The sequence below is a fragment of the Mercenaria mercenaria genome, chromosome 12, assembly GCF_021730395.1.
Source record: "Mercenaria mercenaria strain notata chromosome 12, MADL_Memer_1, whole genome shotgun sequence".
Classification (NCBI taxonomy): domain Eukaryota; kingdom Metazoa; phylum Mollusca; class Bivalvia; order Venerida; family Veneridae; genus Mercenaria; species Mercenaria mercenaria.
Window position 1 is genome coordinate 13,978,025 of NC_069372.1, and position 19,359 is coordinate 13,997,383.

The 19,359-nt window shown below is 35.8% G+C and overlaps 1 protein-coding gene across 1 annotated transcript in view; it reads right to left on the reverse strand.

The window, feature by feature from the left end:
* Positions 1 to 19,359, reverse strand: part of LOC123533921 (ribosomal protein S6 kinase-related protein-like) — a 27,706-nt gene continuing 8,347 nt past the window's right edge. Inside the window, exons 6-14 of the mRNA XM_053519263.1 lie at positions 18,148 to 18,255; positions 17,555 to 17,595; positions 14,770 to 14,797; positions 12,737 to 12,826; positions 9,361 to 9,449; positions 7,785 to 7,895; positions 6,466 to 6,567; positions 4,079 to 4,180; positions 1 to 2,935 (exon numbers count right to left, since the gene is read on the reverse strand). Of these exons, the coding sequence (XP_053375238.1) occupies positions 2,882 to 2,935; positions 4,079 to 4,180; positions 6,466 to 6,567; positions 7,785 to 7,895; positions 9,361 to 9,449; positions 12,737 to 12,826; positions 14,770 to 14,797; positions 17,555 to 17,595; positions 18,148 to 18,255 (725 nt within the window). The 3' untranslated portion in view covers positions 1 to 2,881. The remainder of the gene's footprint in view (positions 2,936 to 4,078; positions 4,181 to 6,465; positions 6,568 to 7,784; positions 7,896 to 9,360; positions 9,450 to 12,736; positions 12,827 to 14,769; positions 14,798 to 17,554; positions 17,596 to 18,147; positions 18,256 to 19,359) is intronic.

A 19,359-nucleotide genomic window follows, 5' to 3' on the forward strand; every position in this document is an offset into this window, starting at 1 on the left:
TGAACAGCATGGATCCTGACCAGACTGCGCAGGCTGGTCTTGATCCATGTTGGTCGCAAATGCACTATGTTGGTTTTCTCATGGTGCGGCTCAATTACTAGTATTTTCTTTTACTATTTTCAGATCATAAATAAATCCCAACATATTTAAACTTTTTTCTTCCTAGTCAAAACTGCTATATCAACAGCATGCCATATAACAAGTGCACGCATTTCTGGAAATCAAAACATGAACTGCCTTATACCAGCATGTGTTTTGTGTACTTTAACAACAACAAGTGCTTGCAGTAAATATCATTTCCACTGACATACAAAATAATTAACTGTATATTTACTGCAACAAACGTATATAGCCGAACAAGCCTTAGCAGTCACATCCTGATTTAAGCAGCTACTTGCCTTTAACAGCCAGTCAGTTAAAATGCCTAAATGATATTTTATATTGAATTCTGTTCTAATTTCAACTTGTATTAAGCAATCACCTGCCTTAAAAGAGCCAGACTGTGTGTCTGCCTTGACTGTGTGGCTGCCTTGACTGACTGCTTAATAAATGTATCTCAAGCATTAATTATCAAGGTTTACGCAGTTTATTCGATATGTAACAACATAGCCAATGTTTCCTCCTCTTGAATGAATGATGTCATGGTTTTCCTACACTCTTCATACTCCTCTGAACTCATATTCAGCAACATTTAAAGTCTGAAATTTTAACTTAAGAACAACAATTACTGCAAAGTCACTCATATTGTTTGGGGACTAATTTTCATGGATTTTGTGGTCGAGTCAATCCAGGAAGTAAACTTCTCATTCATTTTGTGTTCAAAAGTCGAAATCCACTAATTTAAATCACCAAAAATATTTTTTTCATTTTGCCAAAACCACTGAAATTTGTGCCCACTAAACTAAATGATTTTACAGTATTCAATCTGCCACAGCTGTTTTTAGGAAATTTACATAAATGGAATTTGATCAAACTGTTTATAGCTGCAGACTACAATCTATTCTAATATATCAATGACAGAGTAAAAAGGAAGTTCAGCATTGTTAAGGTCTGAATTTCAGATTTTAAATATTAATGAAGACAGGCTCTGGTGTAACTGATATCACTGTGATGCCATGGGTTTTCTCACACTATGTACATTATGTACAACTTTTTTTCTTTCTTTTTTAAATCCAACACACAGGTATCCTTTGTCTGGAATTTGGAGCAGGACACAATATACACACAATATCTTCATACTAAAAGACGATCTGATCAACAGAGGTGCATATATAATATTCATTGTTCCCATACGTGTAAACAGCCAGGGCTCTCAGCATTACAGATTCATATAGGTGTATCTATATGGACAGCAGGATTATGCCCCTTTGTAGGTGAGACAAAAATGTGAGATAAACAAGAGGACCATGATGGTCCTGAATCGCTCACCTGTCCCAACATGACCCAGTTTTGAACTGAGTATGACGTCATTTTTTTCTATTATTTGACATAGTGACCCAGTTTTTGACCTCATGTGACCCAGTTTTGAACCTGACCTAGATATCATCAAGATGAACATTCTGACCAACTTTCATACAGATCCCATGAAAAATATGGCCTCTAGAGAGGTCACAAGGTTTTTTCATTATTTGACCTACTGACCTAGTTATTGATGGCACGTGACCCAATTTCAAACTTGACCTAGATATCATTAAGATGAACATTCTGACCAATTTTTATGAAGATCCATTCAAAAGTATAGCCTCCAGAGAGGTCACAAGGTTTTTTCTATTTTTAGACCTAATGACCTAGTTTTTGACCGCAGCTAATCAAGTTTTGAACTTGACCTAGATATCATCAAGATGAACATTCAGACCAACTTTCATACAGATCCCATGAAAAATATGGCCTCTAGAGAGGTCACAAGGTTTTTCTATTATTTGACCTACTGACCTAGTTTCTGACGGCACATGACCCTGTTTCGAACTTGACCTAGATATCATCAAGATGAACATTCAGACCAATTTTCATGAAGATCTTGTGAAAAATATGGCATCTAGAGAGGTCACAAGGTTTTTCTATTTTTAGACCTACTGACCTAGTTTTTAACCACAGTTGACCCAGTTTCGAACTTGACCTAGATATCATCAAGATGAACATTCAGACTAATCTTCATACAGATCCCATGAAAAATATGGCTTCTAGAGAGGTCACAAGGTTTTTTTATTATTTGACCTACTGACCTAGTTTCTGATGGCACGTGACCCAGTTTCAAACTTGACCTAGATATCATCAAGGTGAACATTCAGACTAATTTTCATGAAGATCCATTCAAAAGTATGGCCTCTAGAGAGGTCACAAGGTTTTTCTATTTTTAGACCTAATGACCTAGTTTTTAACCGCAGCTGACCCAGTTTCGAACTTGACCTAGATATCATCAAGATGAACATTCAGACCAACTTTCATACAGATCCAATGAAAAATATGGCCTCTAGAGAGGTCACAAGGTTTTTCTATTATTTGACCTACTGACCTACTTTTTGACGGCACGTGACCCAGTTTCGAACTTGACCTAGATATCATCAAGGTAAACATTTTGACCAATTTTCATGAAGATCTTTTGAAAAATATGGCCTCTAGAGAGGTCACAAGGTTTTTCTATTTTTAGACCTACTGACCTAGTTTTTGACCGCAGTTGACCCAGTTTCGAACTTGACCTAGATATCATCAAGATGAACACTCTGACCAACTTTCATAAAGATCCCATGAAAAATGTGACCTCTAGAGTGGTCACAAGCAAAAGTTTACGCACGGACGCACGGACGACGGACGCTGCGCGATCACAAAAGCTCACACTGTCACTTTGTGACATGTGAGCTAAAAACTAATGCGATGTTCAACATCAAACATAAACTGGTTTGTCTGTTCCATTAGGTAAGTTCCATACACAGTCAAACTGCAAGAAGAAAATGAAAGTGAAATGTAGACTAACAACCTACCAGTATTCGAAAGTACTCCACGAAAATAAAGACTTAGAAAACAAAAGCTTGCATTAATTTACTAAGAAATTACATAACTAGTGAAGTATATTGGCTGTAAATCTTGTGTATACCAGCAAACAATCTAGTCTTATCTTATAATATCAATAGTTTTATTCCTTGAAACTTCTGTCTTATAATAAGCTATTATATAATGAAGGATCAGCAATGACCTAAAGATCCAACAATTAGACTTCTATCCAAAACTTAATATACCCCTAACGCCTAGGAAATATCTGCTTTGTTATCATTTTTACCTCTGTCTATTGTACAAATGAAACAAAGCCAGAAATGATAAAAAATAACAAGGACACATGGCACTAGTGCCCCCACTTCCTGCCACTGGACAGGCATATGTTACTTGCTGACAATGCAAGACTAAGAAAACTTTACATTATCTTGGACTGGGTTTTCGAGTCAACAGGGTTTGGGGAGAGGTGTATTTAAACATAAAACATCATCAAGAAACACAAGATAAACGAATCTGAAAGAGTACAAAAAACTTTTTTTGAATGGGCAGATAGTTTCAGTCCCAAACAAAACCCAAGGTAAACAACTTCACATGCTGAACAGTATTTCTACAGTTTCGTGACTCCATGTCAAATACATTTTGAGATACCTGTGACAGACTTTATAACCCTTTCTGCATATTTTTGACTAAGTCAAGGGTCATAACTCTGGTCTGGCTAAGTGAAATCCCAAATAAAACCCTAGGTTCACAACTTCACATGCTGAATAACAATCCTGTAATGTTTCATGACCCTAGATCAAATACTTTTTAAGATACTTGTGACACAAACGTGTTGGTCCTTTACAAACAGTTGTTACCAACTCAAGGGTCTTAACTCTGGTGTGGCTGAGATAAATCCTAAACGAAACCACAGATGCACATCTTCACATGCTGAATAACAACCCTGTGCTGTTTGATGGCTCTAGGTCAAATACCTGAGATTCACAACACAAATTTGATGGAATGAAGCACAGTTATCAGTATCCCAACAAAAAAATGGCGGAGGGGGGGGGGGGCACAAAATAAAAAGGGTTTAATGTAAATAACTCACATCATGAAAGCTGTCATTGGAATGGGTAGATCCTGGAGCATAGCTGTAACTTACACCTGTCATTGGGAAAAAGTCTGGAGGAACTATGGTGTTTGGATTAATCTGAAATTACATGTTCATCAGAATTAAGAATTAATTAAGAATTACTTTTTCTTCACTGATTAATAATTTCTTAGACCTTGTTTTTATTTGTCTAATTAACTGTATTATATAAATATTGCATTTCTGAGAGGGTGATATGAAAAATGTTCACCGCGAGATATATGAATATTGACCGAGGCGCAATATTTATTTTATTATACCGAAAGCTTATAAGGGTCAAAGCATTTACTGGAAAATCAACATAATAATTTATTTAACATTAAAAAGTAATTACTAACCAAATAATGAAGACAGAATTAAAGAGTCTTTACTTGTTAGGACTCATAATTTGTGGCGACTTTGCTGTAATAAGACTTTTTTGATAGATTTAGTCGAGACGTTTACATATCGCTGACCCCTATATTTATTCTGATATTTCAACATTGCGTCAAACAGTAGCATTCGAAAAACGGCGATAACTTTCTTTTTTTCTAAATGAACATATAAGTGTAAGTACTCATTTTCTTAGTTAGATCATTTCCAAACTTATTGTTGTAGTTTCGATTCAATATTTGATGAAAAATTGTTTTCGAAATATTTTGCACGTAGCATAAAAAAGAAAATAATCAATGCGAAAGTATCAATCTCTCAACGGGCGATATGAAACAATAATATCACATGCGCAGAAAAACAAAATAACGCTGTTGCGCATGTGATATGAAATTATGGATCATATCACCTGCGCAGAAATTGAAAATAACGATTTTGCGCATGTGATATAAAATCCCTGGGGAATATGATATATTATTCAAGTTAAACTAATGGGAAATTTGCATTGGACATTTATGTGAGGTATAATAATAATAAATACAAACTGACATATCTGTGATAAGATTTTATAAGACCAAACATTGGTGTTGATGGCCTGGTATTTATTACTGAATTAAAGTGTTATACTGCAAATGACACATTTCTACTTAATGCAATGCTTATCAAGATCATTCCTAGGCAACAATGTATGTCCTACTAACCTTTTTCTCCATCAACACTGTGAAATGTGAGATATCTAAATAATCTCATATTTTGTAGAGATCCTACTAACCTTTTTCTCTATTAACTTAGTGAAGTTGAGATATCTAAACAGTCTCATATTTTCTCTATTAACTCAGTAAAGTTGAGATATCTAAACAGTTTCATATTTTGTAGAGATCCTACTAACCCTTTTCTCTATTAACTCAGTAAAGTTGAGATATCTAAACAGTCTCATATTTTCTCTATTAACTCAGTAAAGTTGAGATATCTAAACAGTCTCATATATTGTAGAGATCCTACTAACCTTTTTCTCTATTAACTCAGTGAAGTTGAGATATCTAAACAATCTCATATTTTGTAGAGATCCTACTATCCTTTTTCTCCATTAACTCAGTGAAGTTGAGATATCTAAACAATCTCATATTTTGTAGAGATCCTACTAAATGTTTTCTCTATTTACTCAGTAAAGTTGAGATATTTAAACAATCTCATAATTTGTAGAGATCCTACTAATCTTTTTCTCTATTAACTCAGTGAAGTTGAGATATCTAAACAGTCTCATAGTTTGTAGAGATCCTACTAACCCTTTTCTCCATTAACTCAGTGAAGTTGAGATATCTAAACATTCTCATAATTTTGTAGAGATCCTACTAACCTTTTTCTCTATTAACTCAGTAAAGTTGAGATATCTAAACAGTCTCATATTTTGTAGAGATCCTACTAACCCTTTTCTCTATTAACTCTGACAGTAAAGTTGAGATATCTAAACAGTTTCATATTTTGTAGAGATCCTACTAACCTTTTTCTCCATTAACTCAGTGAAGTTGAGATATCTAAACAGTCTCATATTTTGTAGAGATCCTACTAACTTTTTTCTCCATTAACTCAGTGAAGTTAAGATATCTAAACAGTCTCATATTTTGTAGAGATCCAACTAACCTTTTTCTCTATTAACTCAGTAAAGTTGAGATATCTAAACAGTCTCATATTTTGTAGAGATCCCACTAACCTTTTTCTCTATTAACTCAGTAAAGTTGAGAGATCTAAACAGTCTCATATTTTGTAGAGATCTTACTAACCTTTTTCTCTATTAACTTAGTGAAGTTGAGATATCTAAACAGTCTCATATTTTCACTATTAACTCTGACAGTAAAGTTGAGATATCTAAACAGTTTCATATTTTGTAGAGATCCTACTAACCTTTTTCACTATTAACTCTGACAGTGAAGTTGAGATATCTAAACAGTTTCATATTTTGTAGAGATCCTACTAACCTTTTTCTCTATTAACTCAGTGAAGTTGAGATATCTAAACAGTCTCATATTTTGTAGAGAGTACAAATCAACTAGACGTTTCTGGGGACTTTTCATTAATAACTGAAACAAAAACATTGCATGAGTTAACATAATTTTCAATTGTTAAAGCAAGTCTTCATTTTTTTTCTGAGAAATAGTTACCTTGGTTCTGCAGTTACTGTAATGATTAAACTAGAGATGCTTTTGAGAAAAGCGCATGTCTCCCACAACTGCCTTGTTTGTATGGATGGGCTAATCGAGTGGATCCAATCATGGCCCCACAACTGCCTTGTTTGTATGGATGGGCTAGTCGAGTGGATCCAATCATGGCCCCACAACTGCCTTGTTTGTATGGATGGGCTAGTCGAGTGGATCCAATCATGGCCCCACAACTGCCTTGTTTGTATGGATGGGCTAGATTAGTGGATCCAATCATGGCCCCACAACTGCCTTGTTTGTATGGATGGGCTAGACAAGTGGATCCAATCATGGCCCCACAACTGCCTTGTTTGTATGGATGGGCTAGACAAGTGGATCCAATCATGGCCCCACAACTGCCTTGTTTGTATGGATGGGCTAGATGAGTGGATCCAATCGTGGCCTAGATGATTGAATCCAATCAGTAATTCAAGGGCCATAATTCAAGTGCCTGGGTGGATTTGGCTAGTTATCGAACTTGGCCGTGGTCTTATGGTCAAACACATTTTGTTCAAGTTTGGTGAAGATCGGATGAAAAATGTTCGACTTAAGAGTGCGGACAAGCTTTGTGACAGACAGACAGACAGACACACACACAGACTGGAGTAAATCAATATGTCTCCCACACCACTGTGTGTTGGGAGACATAATTAAGAAATGTTAATAAAATGAATGTGAACTGCTCCCTGTCATGGAAGGTGTGTAGCAGTCTTAGATCCACTTTTTATTCACCTATTAATATTATTTCAGAAACTAAAACATCCGTTTTATGACTAAAACTGGCAAAAAGTCTTAAAAATTTCCATGAATGTAAGTTCCATTTAAAATGATGCAGCCGAATCAGAGGAAGTAATCTTCCTTGTTTGATTTATAGTAACACTAGCAGCAAAGTTTACAAGCAATTTTTGTGATACAGATAGACACATGGGTAGAATCATTCAGCTTTTGTAAGTCTGCTTGATTGATTCCTCAGACTGCAGTGTTTGATACTGTTGTGATGAGTTGGAAAGAGATAGTAAATCAAGGCAGTCAAAACAGAGAAATTAATTATATATTTCCTTCAAATGGATCTTCTAAATATTTCAGTATAAATTTCTTACTTTATTTACAATATCTTGAGCATCATCGGACACACAGTTTGGACAGAGGTAGTCAGAATCTAGCACTAATTTTGCCATTTCTATATGGTCTTTGGCCCCGTCAACAGGATACTGAAAACAGTAAATAGATATACAATATAGAATTTGGATAATGCATGAGCTTGCTGATCTCTATATGGTCTTTGGCCACGTCAACAGGATACTGAAAACAGTAAATAGATATACAATATATAATTTGGATAAATGCATTAGCTTGGCGATCTCTATATGGTCTTTGGCCCTGTCAACAGGATACTGAACACAGTGAAAAGATATACAACATACAATTTGGATAAATGCATGAGCTTGGTGATCTCTGTATGGTCTTTGGCCTTGTCAACAGGATACTGAAAACAGTGAATAGATAATTATACAGTCAATATACCACTTGGATAAGTTCATTAGCTTGGCCATCTCTATATGGTCTTTCGCCCGTCAACATGATACTGAAAACAGTTATACCATTTGGACAAATGCATTAGTTTGGCCATCTCTATATGGTCTTTGGCCCAGTCAATGTCATACTGACATTGAATAAATATACAAAACACAATCTGGACAAATGCATTAGCTTGGCTTTCTCTATATAGCCTTTTGTTCTGTCAACAGAATACTGAAAACAGTAAAACATATAAAATACTCAATTTGGACAAATACATTTGCTTGGCCATCTCTATATGGTCTTTGACCCCATTTATAGCAGCAAATACAATATATTTTTACACTGTTCATGTATTTTTTCTCTTCTAAAGAATACTTACTAAAATAAGAACATTATCACAAAAAGACACAACTTCTTTACATATTCTCCAAGGACAGAAGAATTATCATCTAAATATTTCAAAGATGATTTTGTGGTCTTAAGGATGTACGAGCGTTTTTTTTTCAGGATATCCGCCATTTTGAAAAATGTTTCTTCGAATATTTCTTTCTAACAAATTTTTTACCAAAAATTAATGCTAAATTATTAAAATATGGCTAATTATATACCATTTAACCAATCCGATTCTATTTGTTGCAATTTTTTTTTTCACCTTTATTTTGCCTAAAATTGATGTAAGATTTACAATGGGGTAGGGTTCAGTAATTTCAAATATCTATTAAAGTAGATCAGGTTTGGTACTGATATTTTTCTGACTGATATATATAATGATAAGCTACAATTGAAATGGAAGTTTTCAACATAGCACTTTATATTACCTAGGAAATATAAATTAAAACAAAAAGAACTAAAAATATCAAAATTCATTAGGTTTTGAAGGTTTTTTTCTAAATAAATCTCTTAGATGCACGGTGACCCCAACTTTTTTTCTTTCCATTTTGAAGCATATTTTGTGTGTCATTAAAGCTGCAAAATATTTTTAAAATCTTAACATCAGAATTTTTTTTGTAGATTTAAATACGTTTTTTTTCCATTAAAAATAAAGTGGGTGGGGTAATTTTGTCAACATGTGAGTATACCCAGAGACCACAACATACATACCTTTCCAACCAGCATGGCATACATGAGTATACCCAGAATCCACAACATACATACCTTTCCAACCAGCATGGCATACATAAGTATACCCAGAGACCACCAATCAGCAGTATGACCGTATGGATAGACAGCTAATACTTCTGGTGCTGGAAAAATAAAATAAAACAAGTCATGATTGCAAAGTACTAAAAGAATATGCCTATAATTAATTTTTACAAAATCATGAACATAACATATACCATATCAAACAAACAAATACCGACTTGGCTACAGTCAGTGTTCATGGTGGGACAAATGTTCTGTACAACACTTTGCATAGGAATAGTGTCCAAAGTCATTCCTGCTCCACTAATGTTTTATGCGGCGAAAAAAGGCTTGTTTAGTTTGGTTTAAAGTTCCTCTCACACAACTTTGGGTCATATGATGACTGTCCACCTTTTGCTGATGGAGAAGACCCTAGGTGCCACAAAGGACATTATTTCAGGCACACGCAGCACCTGGGTTGATTCACCAACATTCTGTAAGTCAGCTTGATGGTCTCCTCACATGAAAGAATTATACACCTTAAGGTAGTTCTGCACGTTTGGATCAATAATTTTTCTACAATGTAGAATTTGATTAAATTTTTCAAAACTTCAGAATATACTTAGAAAATTCAGCAAATAAAAAAGATAGGGTCGTGTGCTTGATTTTTTGCCAGACTGATTTGAAAAATTTGGACCTCATGCAATTTTTCATAATGGGAGTCTATGGGAAAGTCATAACTTTCATTACGTTTTCGCAAATAGAAATTGTTCTACAAGGTAGATTTTAATGAAACTTCTCACAGTTGTAAATAAACATATGGCCTATAAATTGGTGAAATAACATGTATAGGTCCGTGTGCTTATTTTCGAGATATTTGACCATGATTAAAGTGAACCGCACATTTCACGCTAATTTCAAGACATTATTTTGAATCATTTTAGCGTGTCAGATGTTTTAATATCATAATTTAACTTTAGAAAGATAGCAGCAGTGCCAAGGTAATACATTTACTCACAGGTTGCCATTTATTCATAAAATGATTTTCATTTTCTTACGCCGAATCCAGGCTTTATTCTACATTTTCCGTATAAATGACGTTACGCCATCACTTCCGGTTTATCAAACGTGCAGAACTACCTTAAGTGAGGTCTTGAACCTACAGTGGTTAGGGTTAAATGAATTAATGTCAGGGACCTTAACCACTTGGCTACAGAGGGCCCTCATAAACAATTGAGTTGTTGCAGACATCTATACAGTGATCATAATATGACATCAAAAGAACAATGTGTCTGTAGGACACAGGGTGTGCCCCCACTGTACATTTGTCACAAATAAGGGGAATCATTCAAATGTTTGCAGTCTTAGGGTAAAAGCCTCAAAAAAAATCTATGAAATGATTATTATTCTATACCATATACTTTTTGAGCTATGAGCATCACAACAAAAATCCACTATTTTAGCTATTTCAAGGCCATAACTCTGTAATAAACGCTAAATTCTCAAGAAAGAATGCCAAGTGTGCAAGGTCACTATTATGATAAAGACTCAAGCAAGGTTTCATGAATTTACATTAAATACTGTTTGAGTGAGCACATATTTAGGTGAAAATGTGCATTTTTGACTATTCAGGGGCCACAACTCTGGAAAAGGGCGGACCCAGACGAAAAATAGGAGGTGCGCAAGTTCATATCATGTAAAGATTCAGCAAGGTTTCATCAATTTATATCAAATACTTTGAGCTAGGCGTGTCAACAGGTGAAAACGTGCATTTTTGACTATTTCAGGGCCATAACTCTAGAAATAGGGAGCGGACCCAATGAAAATAGGAGGTGCGCAAGTTCATATCATGATAAAGACTCACAACAAGGTTCATCAATTTATATCAAACACTTTTGCTGGCGTATCACAGGTGAAAATGTGCATTTTTGACTATTTCAGGGCATAACTCTAGAAATAGGGACGGACCAGTGAAAATAGGAGGTTTCGCAGTTCATATCATGATTAAGATATACCTATGGTGTTCATGACAATCTATATCAAATTACTTTTGAGTAGGACGTGTACAAGGTGAAAATTGCATTTTCGCATTCAGGGGCCTTAACTCTAAATTAGGGGCAAGCCAACGAAAAAAAAGGTGCGCAGTTCATATCATTGAATAAACTCATGCAAGGTTTCATATTTATATCAAATACTTTTGAGCTAGCGTGTCACGAACTTCGGACGTCGACGCACGCACGACAAGAGCAATCTATATGCCCCCACCATCATGGGGGGGCACAAAAAGTCATGATGGCCCTAGCTTGCTCATCTCAGCTTTACAACTGGGTTCAAACATTTTTTAGAGGGTCCCCATGTAACATTTCTGTAAAATTATTTGGGAATTGGGCCAGCGATTACTGAGATTTTCAATGTATCAATATACCCATATGGAGAAAACTAGCCCGGTCCTTGTGGCCATGTTTTTTAACAGCTCACAATAACCTGAAGGAAATCCGTAGAAAGTCATCCAAGGAATATGCCTGTGAAATTATTTTGAAATTGGGCCAAAAGTTTCAGAGGAGATTTTCGAAGTTTTCTATAGAGTTATATAGGGAAAACTAGCTTCATCCCCTAACAGCCATACTTTTGCAAAACAGAATGGCTTGAAGGAATTTGGATGAGGGTCACCTAAGGAAGTTCTGAACACTGCTGTGAAATTATTTTGAAATTGGCTTGCGGTTTCAGAGGAGGTTTTCCATATAGCCATATGGCAAAAACTAGCCTCACTCCCTGACAAAACAGAATGATCTGAAGGAATTTTGTAGAGTGACACCTGTCAAACATTGCTTTGAAATTATTTTGAAATCCGGAAGGTGGTTTCAGAAAAGAATTTTTCCAAACAGCCATATATGGAGAAGTAGCCTGCTCCCTGGTGACCATTATTAAAGCGGGTCGCCTAAGGAACATATCTTTGTGAAATTATTTCAAAATCAGGACAGTGGTTTCTGAGGATGAGATTTAGAGGTTTTCCCTTTTAGTTGCCATGACAACCAGAATTCAGGATTCTGCATGGATGACCTATATTTGAAGGAATCTCACAGGAGACACCCAAGGATCATTCCTAGAAAGTTTGTCTGAATTAGGCTAGGATGAAATGTTCTTTAAAGAAATTGCAGACAACAGATGGATGGGCAAATGTACGAAGGACAATGAACATCCAATGATCCTAAAAGCTCTTAATGTTCAGGTGAACTAAAAACACTGATGGGCTAAAGACTACGAGTCATTTACTGAAATGCTGCTAAAAAGGCATTGATGGACAGAGTGATGCCGAGACAATCATGACCCAAGTTTTCCATACTAAAATAACCACAATGAAATGATAAAGAATACATACGATCAGTAAAAATATAAATACTCTACCTACCCATATATTGCAGTGTGCCACATACTGTTCTAGTTTTCTCTCCTCTAGATAACCACTTAGCCAAACCAAAATCTGTTAGCTGTAGATGACCTGTGCAAATAAAAACCATGTTAATTACAATACACAGAAACAGCTACAAATTGATGCCTCACCAATAAAAGAAATGAAAATCATAAGTTCTACATTAACTGCTACTTTGTACTTCTTTTTATTCACTCCTGTCTTAATGCTCAAGCGTACCATCCTCTCTGGTTATGATAATATTGCCATACTCATAAATATAGTAGGGATACACAGGTGGAATAGTGGATGAAAAATGAAGATCCTTAAAACAGATAAATTATTTCTTAGTTTGACAATTTACCAGTAAAAGCGCAATTTTCATTATTTTGCTATTAAACCATACCTACCCTATGTATGCCAGTTTAGGAAACACCTAAAAATTGTTGTAAAATGTCATATTTCACTTCGGAATCCCTTTTTAATTGTAATTCATTTTTGCCATTGACAAGGTAAAATAATTAGAATTTCATGGTCGGACTATTGTTCAGACAATTTGTCACATGTTTTTGCGCCTTCACATAAAGTCATATACTTGAACCATGACTTTTATCTTTCCCCTGCCACACACACTCAAATAAACTGAATGCATTGTTAAAACAAGAGGGTCATGATGACCCTGGATCGCTCACCTGAGTAATATGAGCTACATGTTTCAAATGTCAAACTGATGATAAAATATTAAGAAAGTCAGTAGGTCATATTCATGGTTAATGAAATTCAGTTTTACGATTGATGTGCAAAACTGTGTATGTCATCAAAATTTCAAGGCTGTATCTTAAAAAACAGAAAAGTAGGTCAGTAGGTCAAGGTCACAGTCAAGTGACATCATATTACTTGGGGTCATCAGGTAATTATAATTAAACAGTCTTGGAAATAGGATCAGATGATTTTTTAAGTATTTTTTCCTATATAACTCACATGATAACTAAGTAACCCCAGGGCGGCCTCTTTTAACCCCAGGGGCATAATTTGAACAATTTTGGTAGAGGACTACTAGACAATGCATCATACCAAATATCAAAAGCCTAGGTCATATGGTTTCAGACAACAAGATTTTTAAAGTTTTTTCCTATATAAGTCTATATAAAACTTGGGACCCCCAGGTCAGGGCCTCTTTTCACCCCAGGGGTACAATTTGAACAATTTTGGTCGAGGACCATAGGACAATGCTACAAACCAAATATCAAAGGTCTAAGTGTTGTGGTTTCAGAGAAGAAGGTTTTTAAACTTTTTTTCCTATATAAGTCTATGTAAAAGGGACCTCCGGGGCAAGGCCATATTTGACCCTAGGGGGATAATTTGAACAATCTTGGTAGAGGACCACTAGATGATGCTACATACCAAATATCAAAGCCCTAGGCCATGTGGTTTTGTACAAGAAGATTTTCAAAGTTTTCCCTATATAAGTCTATATAAACCATGTGACCCCCGGGGCGGGGCCATATTTGACCCTAGGGGAATAATTTGAACAATTTTGATAGAGGACCACTAGATGATGCTACACACCAGATATCAAAGCCCTAGGCCCTGTGGTTTTGGACAAGAAGATTTTCAAAGTTTTCCCTATATAAGTCTATATAAACCATGTGACCCCCGGGGCGGGGCCATATTTGACCTTAGGGGAATAATTTTAACAATTTTGGTAGAGGACCACTAGATGATGCTACACACCAGATATCAAAGCCCTAGGCCCTGCGGTTTTGGACAAGAAGATTTTTAAAGTTTTTCCTTTCGGTTGCCATGGCAACCAGAGTTCTGCATGGAATTCAATTCTTTGAACAATTTTGAAAGGGGGGCCACCCAAGGATCATTCCTGTGAAGTTTGGTGTAATTCTGCCCAGTGGTTTTCAAGAAGAAGATTTTTTTAGAAAATGTTGACGGACACACGACGGACATTGAGCGGTCACAAAAGCTCACCATGAGCCTTTGGCTCAGGTGAGCTAAAAATAGAACTTCAAATAGTTACTCACCATTCATATCAAATAGTAAGTTTTCCATCTGAAAAGGATATATGTATTTTCAATAGCCAAGACAAATAAAATCATTGTTTCACACAGTTATTATTTTGCTTCTATACAAATTAGACAAAGAATTTATACAAGAGGGCCATGATGGCCCTATATCGCTCACCTGTTATCATTGCACTTGAGGACAAGAAGATCCTCAGAAAAAATATCTAAGCCCAAAGGACAGGAACAACAAAGGGAAGAAATTTAACCAAAAAGAAAAAAAAATCTTACAAGGTATAGATATGTTAAAATACACCTAAAAATTGGAGGTACCATCCATGTTGTACCACAGAAAACTGGTCTCGTGTTTTCCCTACGGTCAATAATAAAAAATTACTAAAAATAAGCTATTTATAGTAACGTAAAAGGGAAGTAATTAAAAAAAAAAATATTGTAAGTGGACAAAAGAAGGATCTGCCAAATAAATCTGTTGACATAAATGAAATTTCAGATCAGTATCTTCAGTAGTTATGGAGATATAACAATTTTAATTTGAAATAAAGGGAGGTAATTTGACATAAAATCAGTCCATAGTTATCTACCCTGATTGGCTCAGTCCAAGTAGTGACAATAATGAAATTTCAAATAAGTCCTGTAAGTACTTACTGATATAAATCCATTTTGATTCCAATCAGGGGAGGTAATCAGATATAAAATAACTCTGGAACCTATGATTGGATCTGATTTGTCATGGAATCCAAGATTTATTGTTGTTGAAGATATTTTGGAAGTTTGTATCAAATAAAACCATAAATGAAGTCTCTATATGGCTGCAAAAGCCAAAATAGCCAATTTTGGACCTTTAAGGGGCCATAACTGGATGGAATATGGCCAGTTGAAGAAAGGAAGCAAGATCTTGTGGTGATACAAGTTGTGTGCAAGTTTGGTTAAAATCAAATCATAAATGAAGCTGCTATTGTGCAGACAAGGTCAAAATAGCTAATTTTGGCCCTTTCAGGGGCCATAACTCTGGGACCCATTATGGGATCTGGCCGGTTCAAGAAAGGAACCGAGATCTTATGGTGATACAAGTTGTGTGCCAGTTTGGTAAAAATTAAATCATAAATAAAGCTGCTATTGTGCAGACAAGGTCAAAATAGCTAATTTTGGCCCTTTCAGGGGCCATAACTCTGGAACCCATTATGGGATCTGGCCGGTTCAAGAAAGGAACCGAGATCTTATGGTGACACAAGTTTTGTGCAAGTTTGATTAAATTGAAATCATAAATGAAGCTGCTATTGTGCAGACAAGGTCAAAATAGCTAATTCTGGCCGTTTCAGGGGCCATCACTCTGGTACCCATAATGGAATCTGGCCAGTTCAAGAAAGGAACCGAGATCTTATGGTGATACAAGTTGTGTGCCAGTTTGGTTAAAATAAAATCATAAATGAAGCTGCTATTGTGCAGACAAGGTCAAAATAGCTAATTCTGGCCCTTTCAGGGGCCATAACTCTGGAACCCATTAAGGAATCCGGCCAGTTCAAGAAAGGAACCAAGATCTTATGGTGATACAAGTTGTGTGCCAGTTTGGTAAAAATCAAATCATAAATAAAGCTGCTATTGTGCAGACAAGGTCAAAATAGCCAATTTTGGCCCTTTCAGGGGCCATAACTCTGGAACCCATAATGGGATCTGGCCAGTTCAAGAAAGGAACCGTGATCTTATGGTGATACAAGTTGTGTGCAAGTTTGGTTAAAATAAAATCATAAATGAAACCACTATCGTGCAGACAAGAAATTGTTGACGGACGGACGCACGGACGGACGGACGACGGGTGATCACAAAAGCTCACCTTGTCACTTTGTGACAGGTGAGCTAAAAAGTTCTAATGACCGTCCACAGTGAAGTGTTTATCAGACTGTTCAGCTAGTAGCTGCTGACCAATATTGTTACATATATTGATGAAACTCCATATCTCAAAATTCTGGCTATCTCGAAGACATTTTCAAGTCCCATCCTGAAAACACGAGCACAGAATATCATTGTTAGTCGAATTTTGGTTATCTCGAAGTAAAATGCTCGATCCCTTGGAGATATCGAATTCAACTGTATGTGCTTTTATAAACTTAAAGAATAAGAAAATGTTCTTGTCACTTCTAGTCACTTAGAATTCAATAGGGATGATTATCTCACAAGTACTTAAAATTAAAATTAATAAACTGTCATTTTTAATTCTAACACGACCAGCAAATAACCTACATACATGTAGAGCAAAATCTACCTCTGGTTATTCCGCAATAACCCACATGCGTTCAATGACGTCATCCCATCCAGGTGCGTAGCACGGTCGTAAAATGTAGTTACCATTTTTTCTAACACTGTTGATACTAGTATGTCGTGTTAGAATCGAAATAACACGTTCCCAAGTGTGATTTATCGTAGAATAACCCGAGTTTTTCGTTCTTATGCGAAACAATATATCACTCAGGCCTACGGCCTTCGTGATACATTCACACGCGTGCAATGACGTCATCCCATACAGGTGCGTAGCACGGTCGTAAAATGTAGTTACCATTTTTTCTAACACTGTTGATACTAGTATGTCGTGTAAGAATCGAAATAACACGTTCCCAAGTGTGATTTATTGTAGAATAACCCGAGTTTTTCGTTCTTATGCGAAACAATATATCACTCAGGCCTACGGCCTTCGTGATATATTCTTGCGCATAAGAACTCAAAACACGGGTTATTCTACGATAAACCACGTTTGGGAACTTATTATTTCTTAAATATACAGATCACTTACCTTCATATCCCTGTATATAACCCCTGATTTGTGTAAGTAATCTGGAAAATTAAATGATGTCCAGGTTTTGCATTTTGTCACACATTTCACAGCACATGTATAAACAATTTTTTAATGTACATATTAAACTTTCCTATGTAAAATACTTCAAAATTACTCTAAAAACCCAAAAATATATATTTCCAATTCTACAGTTTACAAAACTCTGCATTAAAGCAATTTTTCTTAAGCACTTACCAAACACTCAGTACTTAACTCATTGAAGGGAAATTTAGAAAGTATTAAATCACAACAATACAATTCATTACATGACTCCTTATATAAATCACCAGTCAATAGCTCAAGCTCAGTATGGTCCATAGTTTGTGCTATTGACCGGTCTATAGTTCAAAACCAGTTCGCTGGGCTAAAGTCAAAACTTGAAGAAATGAAATCTGTGAATCTGTATTAACAATGTCATGCGAAGAAACATTTAATGAAAGGCTTGCCAGTCAATAGTAAAAACTATTGCCTGGTGTCCAAATCAGTCCTTTGGACCTTGGGATACAGTTTCAACTATTGACCGGCATGCATACTGAGACAAAGGTACTCACCTAAAACCATAGCTAGCTCAGCTACATATATTTTAACAACTTTTTCTGGAAAATACCCATGAAATGTCCACAATGTAAACATGTCCCCATATGGAATGTATTCTAACACTGTAACATAAAATACATAATAATATAAAGAGTAGGGGTCAATAACCTTTAACCTGCTGGCGGCAGAAAATTCTGCCTTTGCGACCAGTGCAGACCAAGATCAGCCTGCATATCCGTGCAGGCTGATCATGGTCTACACTGTTCGCTATTCAGTCAGTAAATTTTCAGTGAACACCCCTTTGAATAATAAGTGGTTACAGGTACTGCCTAAATTGAATGATGGACCAGTCCATTTTAGAAATTTAGCAGGTTGAAGGTTAAAAAAGGATCAAAAGTTATAAAACAATAGCTTGGAGACTGGTGCCAGAATGCTGTCTTGCCATTGGTCAGTTTTAAAACAGTGCCCAGAATCAACCAATCAGATGCTGGATATTTGAGACTGGTTTCCAAACACAGTTTTATGACCTCATACCCTGATACATAATCATGATACATTGTGAAAATATGCTGTGTTATTTTTAGACTTTATTACCATATCATATGTAACTCAATGATCATTGTAGAACTATTATTCAAATAGTTGTACTTATTTTTTATGACTGAAGCTTTCTCACACTGACCCACTGCTTCCATAAATGAACTTCATAAAAGTCGTTCAGATAAAACAACTATAATACAGTTTTCACAGTCCTGAGTTACCGTATTTTCAAAACTATTCTGTTTATTCTCTAGCTTTTCTATTCTATGAATCTTTTTTCTCAGAATATTCTGAAGTTAAAACAAGAGGGTCATGATGACCCTGGATCGCTCACCTGAGTAATATGAGCCACATGTTTCAAATGGCAAACTGATGCTAAAATATTAAGAAAGTAAGTCAGTAGGTCACATTCATGGTCACTGAAAGTCAGTTTTAAGTTCAGTGTGCAAAACTGTACATGTCATCCAAATTTAAAGGCTGTATCTTAAAAAACAAGAAAGCAGGTCAGCAGGTCAAGGTCACAGTAAGGTGACCCCTAATCACTTGGGGCCATCAGGTAATTATAATTAAACAGTCTAGGAAATATGATCTGATAATTTTTGAAGTATTTTTTCCTATATAACTCATATAACAACAAGTGACCCCCAAGGCTGGGCCTCTTTTCACCCCAGGGGCATAATTTGAAC